At 40.0% G+C, this 17,073-nt stretch overlaps 1 protein-coding gene across 2 annotated transcripts in view; it reads left to right on the forward strand.

The window, feature by feature from the left end:
• The first annotated feature begins 314 nt into the window (after positions 1-314).
• The window catches only part of LOC119726607 (testin-like), a 44,092-nt gene continuing 27,333 nt past the window's right edge, over positions 315-17,073 (forward strand). The window contains exon 1 of one of the 2 annotated variants that reach the window (XM_038198351.1): positions 315-509. In XM_038198351.1, the coding sequence (XP_038054279.1) occupies positions 471-509 (39 nt within the window). In that variant the 5' untranslated portion in view covers positions 315-470. Of the gene's footprint in view, positions 510-9,239; positions 9,560-17,073 lie in introns of those variants that run through there. The other variant, XM_038198350.1, reaches the window with a different exon arrangement.

The raw sequence follows: 17,073 nt of genomic DNA on the forward strand, positions 1-17,073 counted from the left end.
AATACCCGGTTGTGGTTGTCAGACGAGCGGAAGAGATTCCACGGCGGGCGTGGGACTAGGGAAGGTCAGGGTAGTATGCGGTGCGTGTCTGGTTGTGGAAAAACATTCCACAAGCCAGTAGTAAGGACATTAGTGTTTGGATGCGTGGGCTGGATGCTCTAGCTTCGCTGTACGGCCGAATTAGGACACAACAGAGACCGCCCATTCGAGAGGACCATACCAAAATGATCATCATTACAAGTGCATCAAGTCATGGATAATTCATTGCGATAATCAGCCGCAAAGGTGCTCTGTAGTGGTTCACTTTGTTTTGTCACACGGGGCAGAAAGGCTTCCAGTTCAGGACGGTTGTGAATACGAACCTGCTCGGACCCTTCACATTTAATTGCTGGAAGGGAAAGGTTTTTTTACACGGACAAAGTAGTTATCTGAACGGTTTCAACCTTGGAGTTAGAGTTCTGAGGACAAGGATGTCGACAGATAAGCAGATAGAAAGTGAGGACAGACAGGTAAGCCAACCTTCAGTTTTAATTTGAAAATTTAAAAAAAAAATGTGCCTTAAAAATATTATGTTTTGGACAATCTGCTGTTTCTGAGTTTGAGATATGAAAACAGTTTGGAAAGTTGATGGGACTACGGTAAGTTGACGTGGAAAACGTTTGCGCTATTACGTCATGTTCCGTCTATTTGGATTCTCAGATGAAGTTTGGCAATTATAATTGTAAGCCGTTGAGAAACGTCACAAATCTTTGTTGTTGTGACACTCCGTTATCATGAAGATCGTTTAATCATGACATAATACGTGTCACTGTATTACTTTATGACTTCCGATGGATTAGAAAGTGTGAGAGTGTGAGAGCTTTATGGTAATAGGCAAGTATTTGTGACTGATGAGGTTTCAAGTTACTATTTTAATCAGCCTGTGATAAGATGCCGACACCGTTTCACAGTGAAATGTATTACGACACAAAGGTACATCCAATTAGTGTGTAACACCATTTGCTACACAAATTACGACGTTTTACATGTAATTATGTAGAATGATCATGGACTTTCTTGTTTTAGTATATAGTACATGTAACATATTTTATCGCCTACTTGGGCTCCTAACTTTCAATAGTCAAGCTCAATTTAAAACGTCAGTAGGCCTATCCTCAATGGAATGAACTATATTCAAACAATTGTCGGCAGCATGATACACGACAAGTGGCATCCCTGAATCGCATGTTGGATTCATACTGTACAGTGTGCATCAAAAAAATGCAACAAAAAAAATAACGGAATGCCAGACCGTAGAATGTGTAATGAACACAGATAACATAAGTATGGTTTGAAAGATACGCGTTTCCACTTTAAAAGGAGACATCAAACGTCCAAATCTTATAATTTTTGACAGAGTTGTGAGTAATTTTCCAAGAGAGGTCAAATTGACCATGGGACCAAGTTTTCAAAATAGGCATTGGGAAATGAAGGTAGCCTAATTGCCTCTGTGTGGATAATTGCCTGGCCTGCAAAAAAAATGTGTTTAGCGAGTAAACACAATTCTAAACACTTTCTTGCTATCAGTTTGTAAACATGTTTACATGCTTAACATTTCTAGCATGAGGTGATAGAGCATACATCCACACAGAGGAAATCAGGCCTTTGTCCCAATGCCTAAAACTGAAAGCTTGGTCCCATGGTCATTCTGACCTCTCTTGGAAAATTACTAATAACTCTGTCAAAAATTATCAGATTTGGACGTTTGATGTGGAAAGGCGTATCTTTCAAACCATACCTATATTATCTATGTTGGTTACACATTTTACGTTATATATATATTATTTTTTGGATACACACTGTATAGTGTCTTAAATCGAGAAAGCTTTAAAACGAAATCTAGATGTACCTTTAATATTATTCAGAATAAGGATCCGGAGGTGGTATCTAAAAATAGGTGAAACCAAGTGGCGCTTGGTATACGCGTACATGTGCATTACATGCATAGTGCAGTATCTGGAATGTCCAGCTTGGCATGAATGTGATTTAACTGAGATATTGAGTGTAACAAAATTACTTGATCTAAAGCCAGAAAGGAAATTACGAAACTGAAACGTGAATGAAGACATTTTCTCGTCAGAGGATGGATGAATCATTTTTCCTTAAAAAAAAAGCCTTTAAAAGGCTTACTTCGTGCCCAGTGTTGATCGAAATACCAATTGCCTAAATATTTTTGAGAAATTATTATTAGCAAAAGTTGGTGAGCCTTGACCCGATATTAAGTGGGATGTATTTCATACCTTTTTGTAGTTTTACGTGATGAAAACCGAAAGCAAAACCATTTATTTTGCAATAGGAATCATTTTTAAAATGTGATGAGTAATATATAGAATTGATTTTATATTCACACCACAAAATATGCCCGTATAAGTACGATATCTCCATTTTTAAAAGTGGACCTGTTTTGAGTTCAGATCGGAGGCTGAGGTTATAAGGACAAGAAGAACGGATATATCATGAACATAATATTTTTATGGCAATAATTTCTCCTGTGTAGGCCTGAATATACATGTATATACTGAATATACATGTATAAACAATGACATCCTCAGAAACACTTTTTTCACAGAAAAATGAAAGTGAGCCCAACAATGTATGCATCCTTTTCACATGCGGTTTTTCTATTCGATCAGCGACTTTCACATTCTAAACAAAAGGACATCCTTGTTTGTTTAATTTTATACAGAGTTGAAATAACGTGTTAAATTATACATTCAATCCGAAAGAATTATGACTTCAAAAGCGCGGTCGTCTGCAGAATAGGCTTATGATATCTCTAACGTCTGGGTGTTTTTCTTTCTTCAGAAAAAAAATGGGCGTAAATGCTTTAGCCAGATCGATTTCATTTGATTATGATAAAAATATGCTCAAGCTATAATGTATAATATTATATAATATCCTAGCCGTCTGTTGAATATATTCCACGTGATGCGACTCAGGAAAAAAAATATATAAACAAGGTATGTTTATGAAGGGGCCTGATACCTTCAGGAATGCAGCATTGCAATAGAAGCTGCTGCACTAAAGGCTGGACTATAGGAACGTATGCCAAGAAAACCAAGGCCATGGCGTTCAATGAAACCCCATCTCAGCAATTAATACTCTACATGGAAGTGACCTAGAAATCGTGCAAGACTTTAAATATTTAGGAGCCTGGATAAGTACCAACAGTGAGAAGGATTTTAACATCAGCAAGGCACATATGAAATGGAATGGCCTATATCCGAAGAGTACATTGCCGAGAGATACAGAATCAAGCTGTTTATCACCGTGGGTGGAAGTGGAACCAGTGCAGTAACTTGGACTCTATTATGACATCAAAGCTGAAAAACTGTCACCTTCCTCCGGGCTCCAATGTTTGGACCAGGGTCAACAGTTTCTTCAAACGCAGACTCTTTTTTTCACGCATGACGATGTATGTTTAAGAGAAGCAGAAAGGGTAAAATGCCTTGAACATTGTTGGCCAATGAATCATACAAGAAAATGATGCACCGCAGTAACTGCAGTGCACTTGACTGTCACGCAATATTATTGTAATTAAACTTAAAGGGATATAGAATAATACGTTTTGTGAAACTCACGACGGACACCGTATATCAACGTTGTCAACGAATTTCTTCAGGACGATGCATTTACATCGTAAACATATTTCGTCGTCCAAAACAAGATTTAAAGATGTGCCATAAAACATTCGATTTCTACGGGGCTGGAAACTGAGATATAAAGCACTATAGTTATGCATGGATGAGCTGAGCATATCACATTTCAATTTTCTATCCATCAAATCCACCAATTTAATCACCCGGCCAAACATCAATCCCAAACCAGAGCCATGTCTAACCAAGATTATATTTTTATCTAATCTATGGTTTAGTCTTGCCCTGCTAAATACAAATATGGAAGTTAAATTAGGTTAGGCGCTAGAGTTTTGGGAGATTACATTTTATACAATAACAATAACACAAGATGAAATATGCAACCACAAAAATATAAAAATTACGGCAGCCTCCATGACGCCATTATTTTTTTTTTTTGGCATCCACAGACCAACAGTTGTTTCACGTTCATTATTTAATACCTTCCTCGAAAGTAGGAAACGATCAATTATTCATATGCGTAAGAACGTGTTGGGGAATTTTCCGTGTCGTTTCACTTTCAGCAGCCCGATAATTCCCGGGGCTGTTCCGGCCAACGTTCAGCCATTGATCCTCCTCGGGCGGGACCGCATTTAGACTAAGCCAAGAGGTTATTGAATCATGCGCATTATTCATCGAGACAGCATCGGGATTCCATTACTACTGCAGCATTGCTAAAGATTATTCCGAAGGACAGGTAGATATTAAAGTGCAATGCAATAGAACTTTTCCCATGAACACCTTCAAATACAACCTTTATGTCCCATTTCAACTTTTGGTATGGGGTGGTGTTTTTATGCTTTTTATGTAAATTCGATTCCAATTTTCATGAGCCAAACATTGATATCATCATTATGCATGGAATGTTTTAGTTGCGTGAGTACGTAATGCAATCATTGTGTGTTTTGGGTTGTGGCCTCATTTACGGGTTTAATTCTCTCATTTTAGTTTGTTTTTACGACATGATATAGGCCTACAGGCAATCGTTCATCAGCAAACATCTTCAGCGCTAGCACAGTTTCAGGGACATCAGACCTACATTCCGGACAGAAAATTCTTAAAACTGAAAACTTTTAATCTCATGCCTAAGAGCAACAGCGCCCTCAGATTTCAGTAACTATACAGCATTTTAAAAGTGAACATTCACTTCAAACAAATGAAATGAAACAAAACAAAAACCTTGTCTCATTTTTCATGAAGTTCAGAGGCATGGATGTTTCGTCACCGACACCACGAAGTAACACTCTACGTGTAAAACCATAAAAAAAATTCGATTTTCAGTTTTTTACATTTTTAAACATTATTCATCAAGGCCTACCCTTGCACGAAGTTTCAAAGCTTCCGGAGCTTTACTTTAAAAATCACGCTAATTATCCATGGCAACTTTTGCGAAAAAGCGACAATTTTCGTTTTCACGAAGTAACGAACACTCAAGTTCCATTTACCATTGCAATGCATGGCGCGTGCTCTGTTCAAATGTGAGCAAAAACGTTTTCACGAAGTAACACTCTCCTTGTACGAGCGCGCGCTGACCTAAGTTGCACTTTCCTCGTGTTGTATACATTGAAGAGTGTAACTTCGCGAAAACGAATATGTACAGTTTCGCAGCTTTTTCGGTTTCACTAACACTCACCATTTTTCTCTCATTTCTTGTTGATTTAATACACAAACTGGTGAAAAACAGCAGATTTTATAAATTCAATTCATCAAGTGTCCACAACGAGAAACCCAACTGAAAATAGGCTCTGTTTTTTTTACGCAAAGTGTCGTTTTAGAAGGCGTTCAACTTGAGATGCCGTTTTCTCCGATTGCTAGTTTTTACTGGTATGTACATGGGTGTTATTTCGTGGTGTTGCTGACGATTTGTTTGTTTTAACGGGGGAAAAAAACTACCTTTTTCTGAAAACAAATTTTTATTTTGGAATTACATTTGCGCACAAAAAAAAAATGATTTGCCCTGTGGGTAGACTGATTCCAGGAACTCACCACAATATCGACAACTGAATTATTGTTACAGTGGCAGATTGTTCCCCCCCCCCCCCCCGGCCCCACACCGTTTAGCCGCTGACTAATGTTATACTAGTAAAATTGGGCGAAATTATTGAATGCTATGAAATTCCTACATTTATTCTCAAATTGCGACAGAGTGCTGGAGAAAGCATCGTACTTTTCCAGGGGGCATGCCCCCGGAACCCCCCCCCCCCCCCTTTCCACAAAGCTAGATCCGCCCCTGTGTTGGGCCGCAAAATTATTGTTCAGCCGCTGATAAATCGAAATGTGAAAATAAACTCGGTCAATAGGGGGCAGTATTTGAAGAAATAGAGACATGTTATCGCTGTATGGTTTGGTCTGAACTGAATGGTCCGAACCATCGCAAGGAACTGATTGTAATTGACAACATAGATTCACAGGATACTTGATCCTATTATATTTACTTACAATCAAGTGGGATGTTTTGTAATATTTGGGCAGTTTGCTTTTTGAATGTCCATTCCTTTAAACGGCGCGCATACATGAACCGGCACCGCTTTATTTTCTTACGGACCGGGAGTAAGCGTTACCCACAATGTATCCCCACAACCCCGTCCCCAGCCCCGGTCAATCCTGAGAAGGTCCAAAATATCCCGGTTCTGGTGGGATAATTAATTTAGTATTCCCTTTATTACACGCTTCGAAAATAATGTATCATAGAGGTAAAATACCTCGTTTTATGGATAGAACCTCGGGGAAATAAATCGGAGTTTTCCGTCATGATAATTCTCTGAAACTTAAAAACGCGCATACAAACTTATCAAAGTTTCCGGTCGATGAGTTCTGTCATCTGATCTCAGGGAAAATTAAAGGTAACGAATGATACATGAAATGCGTGATAAACCCTCCTAAATCTGTAGACAGAAAAATGACTGAAGAAGTCGAAAGAATTTAAAGAATATTTGCCACAGAACTATGTGCGGCTGGAACACAATAAGCACTGCTATTAGGCCTAAAACAAGTTACAGTTTTTTAGAACTAACAAAATGATGGGAAGGGAAGTTTTGTTGCGAGTATCGCCCGGACTTGAAAATTACCGATAGGTGTAACCGATAGAATTTCTCACAACGGGGGAAAATACCTCATGCAAAAGCAAAAACCCGCTAAATCACCTCATATTGAGACATAATCATTAGCTGCCTCTTCGCATACAGCTATACACAGAACCCAAAGCGGTAGGGAACCATATAAAATAAATGTTTCTAATATTTTGTGATGGAAAGCAATATTATACGAAACAGAATCATGAATTTTCATGCATTCAGAATGTGAAATTATTTTTTACTTCTACGGATCGTTTATTGTTTGATGTCAATCCCAGTCTCTACGTATTTTATAGCACAGCCAATCAAGAACAACTTAGTTTTGACAAGCCTGAACTATTATTTTTTAAACTATTTTCAAACCGGTTTATGATTTTAAAACCTCATGTTAAAGTAATCAGTTTTATTCTTCCATTTGCTTAAAATAATATGGTGTTTGTTTCCCCACACTCACCCTTCCTGTTGACTGTAAAATCTAACTTTTTTGAGGTCAATATTTTTCCCCCGATCGTTTTGGTTTCCCACATCCCGAGTATTGACACGGTACCAAGGAAGTTCCACGCCCAAGAATATCAACATTGACGTTATATATCGCAATGAATATCTGGGAGCTGTTTTGATGAGCCAAATATCGTGAAACTACATTTTGCCAGCCGTCGATCATCCGTCGGGTCCGCAGGATTGTGAATAGCGCCCTCATGAAGAACCGATAAAATTAATTACGGATGCAATGACTAGGCCTGTACTTTTGCCTACTTTCTTTCCTGGACTCTTGTCCGTTGATTTATGATGTCGGTTTATTACAATTCACTGAGAGTCACTCTCAGGACTTTACACGAAATCTGAATACAGTCCATGACGGACATTTTAATGAAATACGCTTAGTATTAAAATGTTACGCGCTAGGTACTGAACACCTCGCCGCGCGCGAAGCCGAGTGGTGGTGGTGGGGGGGGGGGGGGGGGGGGGGGGGGGGCGGCACATTCCCCTACCTCTAGCCGTCGCAGCTATTGCTCACTCTCCTTGATCTTTACCCAATGCAGCATTCCTTTGTTCCTTCCCATCCCCCACCTCAATTCCTTTTAGCCCTCTCAGAATTTTAAGAGGTCATTCAAGAGTTTTTTCATGACCAGGCCTATTCAAAGTCATTCACTCCCCCACCCCCCTCCGAAAGTGAGGTACCTAAAAGCTCCACTGACCTGGCCCTCCCCTGCAACTAATAATCATGACGTCACTGGCGCGTTTACACGCATTGGTGTTTTGTTTTTATCCAACTACTGACCAGAGCACGTTGAAAAAGCGACTGGCGAGCCCAAAAGCGACTGGCGGGGGGTGGGGGGGGGGGGGGAGGGCGATGAGTATTTCATGAAAAAGTGGCGCTATTTATTCGCTCATAAAATTGGAAGACGAAGACGAAGTAAAAAAAAACCTCCGAATTTGCAAATGCTTCTCCGGGGGGGGGGGGGGGGGCATGGGCGTCGCGGGGGGCAAGGGACCCCCCGGAAACGGAAAAAAAAGGAAAAAAGAGGTGTGAAGCCATATTGCTGTTTATTTGATTGCGGGGTAGGGCAAATGCTCCCCTGCTCGCGCTCGGAAAAATGATAAATTGAGAATATAATGCAAAAGTTAAGGAATTTTGGGGAAAATTTTGCTTTGCCCCCCCCCCGAAAAAATCCTGGCGACGCCCATGGGGGGCGCTTCCCCGAGCTGGATAGCCCCCCCCCCCCCCCCCCTACGCTGATGGTCATCATGCTACGGACCAGTACCAGTGTAGGCGGTTTATAATTATGCATACAGGCTGTTATAAGGGCGGGCTAAACTAAACCCATCCTAATTCGTTGCTTTATCCATGGAGGAATTCCTCCATGCTTTATCCATGGAGGTAGTTTCAGCTTTATCAGAAATTACTATCCGAGTATCTCAATTTATATGCGATTTAATTATGATTGCAACTCAACGCGTCGACGAGTCGTCGGAAAAATTCCCTCGGCAGAGTCGGCGCGTCCAGCCAGCCGGAGACGAAATTTTGGGCACACCCAGTTTTTCTCAACATAACTCGGCTTTTAACATTAATGTTTCGATTATGGGTTCGTCTGGTTATTGGCCCCCAGCCTACTCTCACAACAATGAACATGCATGCTACAAAAGGTCACTGACTGATGATAGCGTCGTCGCGTTCGCTCGTACCCCCCCCCCCCCCCGGCCCCCCAAACAGGATGCAGGGCGGGACTAGCGAAGTCGTCGCGTCGAAAGGCATGTACGGTGGCTTATAAGGATAATACCACTATTGCAACAATAATTTCCAGTCGACTCACACTCCAATTTGTTTTCTTCTTGGGACATTGCATGCACTTTATCGAAACCATATAAATCAGAAATAACGTTGCTGTGAGAAAATGAATCAAAGAATATTGGAAGACGACTTATTGTTGATTAAAGGACTTTTTCAGGCTTCCGTAGTAATAACGATAGCGCGCTGGATCATGGCGCAGCGTGTATACACATGTACGTGCATACACATGCAACACGGACATGGACATCGTATCAACTTCCTAGGAGTAGGAACCTGTAGTCCTCGTCGTGTGGGCAAATTTGTTAATTCATATCGGAAATATCCACTTGAAAGTACTGTCAGGAAGTGTAGATTGTATGTGGTGAGTGACAACTGGGCTCCCTGTAACTGGACTTGAGAAAGTTGGTGCAATCTGCGACAAGTAGGAGAAGATATCGGTAAAGATGGGAGATGTACAACATGAACAGGGAGACTCACCGTACGAATCCATAGCGAAGATTGACACCAGCAAGAAAGAGGTTTGGCAAGAATTTCCAGCGCCATAAATGTCCATCGTGTTACATTGATCATCAGCTTAGATTTGAAGTTTGATGCGCTGCCAATCATTTCTTTCTAGATGATTCTCAAGCTAAATTACTACAAAAAAAGTACAAAATTACTATTCCCGTAAAGATTCCCATAATGGCCATATCTGCCCATCACTTGTCACCCTATATGCACAGTGCACATACCAATGAGTATGAGACTGACAGTAACTGGTCTGAAAATTTACTTCAATATTTTCCCCATGCAAATTTTGACTTTTTAAGATATATGATCACTTTCTGATGGCTGATAGTGATACTAGTCACTGAAGGGGAAAATTAGTGATGGCCAGAAATGGGAATCTTTCCAAAACCTACTTTCTTTTAAACATGCAAATTATTTTTCGAGTGGCATGACTAATGTTCCATGACGCATGGCACAAGTCATGAAATTCGGGGAAAGAATGGAGAATCCCACTGCCATTTTTTCTTTACAGCATTATCTTTACAGCAGTCGACCGTCTGGTTCCTTGACCTGATCATATTCAATGTCAGGATATTTGGCTCTTGGATCCCGACTTTCAACAAAATGGTTCTCGGACTTTAATATTTCCCTTAAAAAAAAAATCTGCAAAACCACGGATAGCAAGAATTAATGAAATCTATAAAGTTCAAGTAAAAATGTAGGGAAAAGAATGTTGCATCCTGACGCCATTTTTTTATCATATCATCTCAATAAAGGTGAATCATTGCAAAATGTTGAATCTACATGAATCTAAAACTGAGAAACATTTCCAATTTTGATAGGAAATACTTTGAAAATGTTCTTGACTATCCATAGAGTTTGTACACAAACGCGGAAGTGGCATCTGGACTACATTCTTTCCAATTAAAGGATTTGATTTAAAAAGCCAAGAAAGGAAAAAAAATCATAGTGTGGATTCGATCCAGGAACCTTCGGCATGGTAGTCCAACATTTAACCAATCAAGCTATCGAAGCGCTCTGGATGGAACGGCAGAACTGTGATATAATTTGCAACGATGTTTTTTGCAATGTCATTTTATAATAATAGGCCTACCTATTGCGGTTAATGATAGCCACTATGTATGTTGACTTTTATACCATATTCAAATTTGTAGCAAATCATTCACTGTCATGAGTGTGTTGGCTTGGCATGACACATGATGATGGACACAGCTAAAAAATATGTAGAGTTTGGGAGAGAGTGGAGTAGCCTGCTGCCATTTTTAAAGCTTTCTGTTGGTTAGTTGAACTTACCCTTTTGTACACAATCTTCTATTTTGGAGACTGCAGATAATTACAAAATTCCCTCTGTGCCATTTTGGTTTCTTTCAGTCTTTTATGAAAGTGATATTCAATTTAAAGACAATAAAGTCATTCATTGCAGGTGTATGTAGATAAAATAATAATTATGAACTCACTGTAGATTTACAAACATTTCCAATTTGCTACCCACCATACGCACGACGCTTAAAACTACACTCAAAATAATGCAGATACCGCGGATCAAAATGTATAATTTGTATGAACAAACACTTCCAATTTTGCAAGACGCTCATTGTATTTGCACATACATTTGCATAATAAAAATAAAACTACAGGCCAAATAATTAATTATTTTCACCAGGAATTGTACAGTGACCAGTAGGCCTACAGTGTTCAATACATGCATCACCCCAGTAGCATCAGGTGTTCAATTCCCATCATGTGTGATAACGAGATTTCACATATTACTGGTGCTGCTAGTACAGTAGTACAGTCTGCGTGGTAAGCTGTCCTGTTGGAGCTGGAATACATGTACATGCAGTTGAGTACTCCCTAGTTGTCAGTGCAGACTGAATACTCCCTAGTCAGTTGAAGGTCAAACTCATTGGGTCCACACAGCTGTCCCCAAAGGAGTTCTGCATTATGTAGGGCTTTCACAGTATTTCAATACAATTCATAAGGTACACAAAATACACACTATTTAGACACTGTACTTGTATTCTGATAAAGAAGACATACAACATGCATCACAATCAAATTTTGAGGTGTAATTGTTGCAGTGTTAAAGTTTGTCATTTTGAATGAACTTACGGGACTACCGTAATGAGCTGAGCTGTCCATTTGAGTTCGGGCAAGTGATGAAGGGTCCAAAGAGTGCAATGTCTGACCTTAAAGTCACCTTCTGCAGGGCTTGAATTTCAGGTTGAAATGTACTTGGGGCTCAGACATTTTACTTAAAAAAAATAATCTTAGTTTTGTACAAAAGTAGGCCTATAGTTTTGCAGATTGAATTGCAAAAAAACCACTTATTTAATTGAAACAAAAGTGGTTAATTTAAAGTCATTCAATGCTCTCAAAAGTCTCATTCATTGACTGGTAAATTGCAGATGAGATCAACATTTTTGTAAGATGTGAGCATGTTTGAAATGGGACCTCACATGGAGCCTGTAACACAAAAATTTAAAAAAAGATTCTACGAGAGAGTGCAAAGGTGGTCTATGGAGACCTTTTCACAGCAAAGGTCTGTGGTATGCAGATTTGGTGATTAATTATGCAAAATCCTGCGTCCTGACCTTGAGATTGTGACCATTCACAGCAGGCGCCTTGTATCAGGTAACTCCTTGTATCAGGTAACCCGTTGTTGTATGCCCTGAGCCAAGTTGACCAATCAACAGCTTTAGACAACATTTCTGATCGAAATGGCGTCACACACTCACAATTTTCACATGTAACGGTAGAGTCGACTTTGATTGGTTGGCGCGCAAATTCACATTAAATTTACATCGCTCACATTGGACAACGGGTGGTACCAGTACTCAGTGCAAGGGGTGCATTGGCTACTAAAACACTGAGGTGTTTGGCCGCTGACAGACTGATACAGCAAGTTATGGCAATCGGTGCATCGTGCGTTCTAAAAGCACCCCTCTCTGGTAAAATATTGCAATGGGCTTTGCCTTGTTCAGTGTTGTTGGGAAAAAAACAACATGTATACTGCAGGCTGCAGCCAGTTACATGTACATGTACATATAACCTGTTGTAGTATTAAAGACAGAAGTGCATAAAACAAGGCCATCAATTATTGGAAGTCATTTAAAGAAGACAATGGTAATTCCATTATGTATTCCATTGAAGCAGAAAATCATTTCTCCATGTATACTGTAATGTGTACACGCATCTTTTGAATGACTACATGTAATCCATTGACTACAAATGAGAACTCATTACAGAGACCCTGTTTTAACAATGCTGGCATGCCAGTGAATGTTGCCAGGATTAATTAACAAGGGGTTCTCAAAACCAGGGCTTCCTTGGACTTCTGGAGATTGGGTTTGTCTCAGTTATGGGCCCATTTCTGCTCAAAACACCAAGTCTTTTGTGTGCGGTATTGGATATTGAGAGTCCAGGCTATTACATGTGTATGGAAACAGAATGGGGGTAAGTCTAAAGCCCGGCGTACAATGTACACCTTTACGATGGTACTGGTTCACATGATGAACATTCGAATGCATTGCAGATGACGCCTGAGGCTCACGCGGAGATACTGTTGCTTCATGCAAATGCGTACGCAAATGCGTACGCAAATGCGTACGCAAATGCGTACATTTCATGCTTACACGGCGAACCAGTATGCACATGCGTTGTGTCCCGTCCATGGGACTCTCAAAAGTGGTCCAAAAACACCCTCTGCTGTTCACAACTTCGCACAGGGAGCCCATACAACTTGTAAATTTTGTAAACCCTTCCCCCTCCCTTAGTCTGGGTCCAATACTGGATTCTTCCCCATATGCAGTCAGTCTCTGACAAGTGCCGTAAAGCTGCCTGCAGTTAAAGGTGCTATCAACAGGATGAATCAAATCCAGTCTTAGGAACTTTGGCAATGCTACCTGGGAAACTTTGTGTTACTAGCAACCTCTGTCCCAGTGCCATCTTTACAGAGCATGACACTTGGACTGGATGCCTTGTTAGGGGAATAAAAAGGAAAACCCAGACTTGGACCAAGATTACCCCTCACCCACACGCCACAAACATACTGTACGGTAACATTTACATCTCCAGTACATATTTTTTATGAACACTATGTATCGTGTGGAGATTTAAAAATCATTATCAGTTCTAGCACAATAGTGTCTGCTGTAATGTACACAGAAAAAATTTTTGCACACAGGACCCTGGAATATTGTGTGACCTTTGAGAGTTATGCTGTATACCTGTACATGTTTGTACATGTACATGTACATGTACATGTAGGTGTGTGTCATGAATGTGTTCGTTGTGCAATGTATGTGCCATGGTACTTTTATGTACCGGGTAAGGCACGCGATATTGAATGGCATCTTATAAATTACATATACTGTACATGTACACATTGAACATGTTTGTTTCTTCAAACACTTTCCAAATAAAATGGTACAGAGTGAAAGTGTTCTTTGCTGCCAAAATATCCATTTGTCTTTTAAAGGGAATATACATCATTTGCTTTTGCTGTAATTTTCAGAAATGATGGAATTGGGGGGTTGGAAATATATAGCAAATATAGTTACACTGACTTTTTTGAGGTTTTGGGTTCGAAAATGCTATAAAAACCAAGAAAAACAATCATTTTCCTGTAGTCTGGTTCCCTGACTCCATTTAAGAAGAAACAGAGCAGTTTACATACATTTGGGAATTGTAAGGTCAGGGAACCAGTTTAGCTGGCTTGTACCCATTCATAGGTGTGTAATCGATTGCAAACAAATGCGATGGCTAATGGGGGCCAGTATTTGAAAAAAGCCAGTTTTTTTCCAACGCTGGTCGGCCGACCAGCATTGGAAATTGATACAAAAATACGACTTTTCTTGAAAATGACAGTATACCAGGTGCCATGATTTTACAAGATGCTTTACACTGTCATTCATTAACAGTCCAGCAAGGTAGGGGTACATGTATTTCAAAATGATTTGGTAGTTTTATTTTTTGATGTTTGCAAATGTTGTACATGTATTTTCCCTTTAAAAAACTCCCTAGGCCTTTTTGCTAGGATGTAGCCTCAATCCTGCAAAATCCTCCAATTGGCCTCATGGAAAAGTAGCATATAGCCTCAATCCTGCAACTTCCTCCGCTATTTCTTGAATATGGTCCATGGAGGGGTGCCCACTGCCTGAATCCTGCAAAATCCTCCGGCTATGTCTGTCAATAGGCTGAGGCAGAGGCAGTGACATCCTGGAGCAGTGCGGAGGATGCCAAGTATAATCAAGGACTAAATTTATGCACGGCTGAGCATAAACAACACAAGGTCCGGCCCAAGACCTTGACACAGTGCGTACTCCGAAATCAGCAACCCACTTTTGCCATGTAACCTCAATCCTGCAAATTCCTCCGATTTGCAAAAAGGATTTTGGAGGATTCAGGGCGGTTAGGGTTAAACACGTTTGGACACATGATGAAATTGAGGTACCGTTAGTTTGCATGAAACAAATGTAAATTCACCCTTTCAGAAACTTGACAAATGGCCGAGCTTTCCTACCATTAACATTATTTGCTAAGTACTAGCCAGTGGGCTGTTTTCATTGAGAGAGTCGGAAACATCAAACAATAACATGTTGCTTTGATGCTGTTAACCGTTCACTGGGTAAGGTGTAATAGATACCGGTTATCATTACTCATAATGCATTTTCCTGGTTCCGAACACCAGAGCTTTAATTTTCGGTCGTTAAAAAAAGTTCAAATTTATTTTAATTGGACATACATGTACATGTGTATGTAAATACTTTCATTTTAGAAATGTTGACAGTTTGTTTCTTGTGAAAACGATCAGTTTTAATTTGAAAGGGGAAGTTTCGATTAAACAAATACATTGGCATCCAGAAATGATATCTTGAATTTGTAAGTCAGGAGGAAGTTGAGTCATTTCTTCATGTATCAATTTCCATTTTAGGCTCAAACTAAAGTTGCTTATGGGAGAATGAGCAAATTCAAAGTGCAAGTAGTCTTTGTGTTGATTCTAAAGTTACAGGCCCCGCTCCTATACAAAGTACAACAAAGTACAACCTATTAAAGGGAATGTACATCATTGGCTTTTGCTTTAATTTTCAGAAATGAACTATTTGAGGGGTTAGTATAATACTCAAATTATTGTTACACTGACGTGTTTGAAGTTTTGTTTTCGAAAATGCTGGAAAAGCCAAGAAAAACAAGAATGTTCAAGTAGTCTGGTTCCCTGACTCCACTGAAGATGAAATGGATCAATTTACAGATGCCGGAAAAGTGTACGGTATTAGGGAACCAGTCTACATGTAGCTGGCCTGCACCCATTCATGAACATGAAACCAATAGCAAACAAAATTTGGACTGAAGAAAATGGTAAATTTGGAGCAGTAGTGAAAAATAGTTAGGTTTTTCCTACGGTGGTCGGCCGACCACCGTTGGAAATGTATACCAAAATGTAATTTTCTTGAAAATGACTTCACACCAGGTGCCACAATTTTACAGGATGCTTTTAGACTGTCATTTACCAACATCCTGTAAGGTATTTCTTAAAAACTTGGTCGTTTTATTTTCGATGTTTGCAAATGTTGTAGTTTCCCTTTAAATCCATCAGGTTTATATTGGACTCACCTACAGCTCTGTAACTAATTAAGCAATGTTGAAAATCAACAGGAGTGTCGTGGAAAGAGGGCAAGGTTTGGAGTTTACGAGGGGAGTTTTTGGGGAGAGCAACGATGAAGACAGCGAAATGCAACGTGGAAACTTAGATGGCGATTAACTGCAATGCACTGTGAATGCACAAAAGTGCATTTATTTACGTGGCGTCTATAGGGTCATTTAGAATTAGAAAAGACTGCTTAAGGTTGTAGAATTCATTTTAATTAATGATTTCAAAAAATTACATGGAGGAACAGAGTCTTTGCAACAGGTGCCAGTAACATACATGTACCCGTACACAATGAACATTTATCCTTCGTGATCTAACAAGCTGTTCCAATTATCGATTCAGTTGCACTACATTTGCATGTTGTTTTACATATGACACACTATGCATAGTGGGTGTGGTTTGACAACCTTTTATCAGGGTCAGGCTCCATCTACCTTGCATGCGCAGCAACAGCTGCATCTGTGTTACTGCTCATCCCCTGTTACATGTACATGTACTTGTGACCAGACTTGTGATGGACTTGTACATGATCTATGACAAGTACTGCTACATGTATATGTGTACTGCTACATGTACAATGTACCTTGACTACAGTACCGGTACCACCTCACTCTTCCAAAAAAAAGTTCTTCTCCATAGCAATACCAAAGGATTGAGCCTTCCCCCCCCCCCCCCAATGTAATGTAAATGTAACCTTCTGTATTCAGTAGGGGACGTTGAACCGTGGAGGTCAATAGGGTCCCCAATGGACCGATCCAGTAAGCTCCGCCCAGTGCGCACGTGGGCAAATTAACACGTGCTCCTCTCCAATGCCACACTGCATTTTCCTGCCGCGCGCATCATACGCGCGTGCACGCATGTCGGACTTTA

This window comes from Patiria miniata, unplaced genomic scaffold (genome assembly GCF_015706575.1).
Source record: "Patiria miniata isolate m_02_andy unplaced genomic scaffold, ASM1570657v1 HiC_scaffold_2, whole genome shotgun sequence".
NCBI classification, from domain to species: Eukaryota; Metazoa; Echinodermata; class Asteroidea; order Valvatida; family Asterinidae; genus Patiria; species Patiria miniata.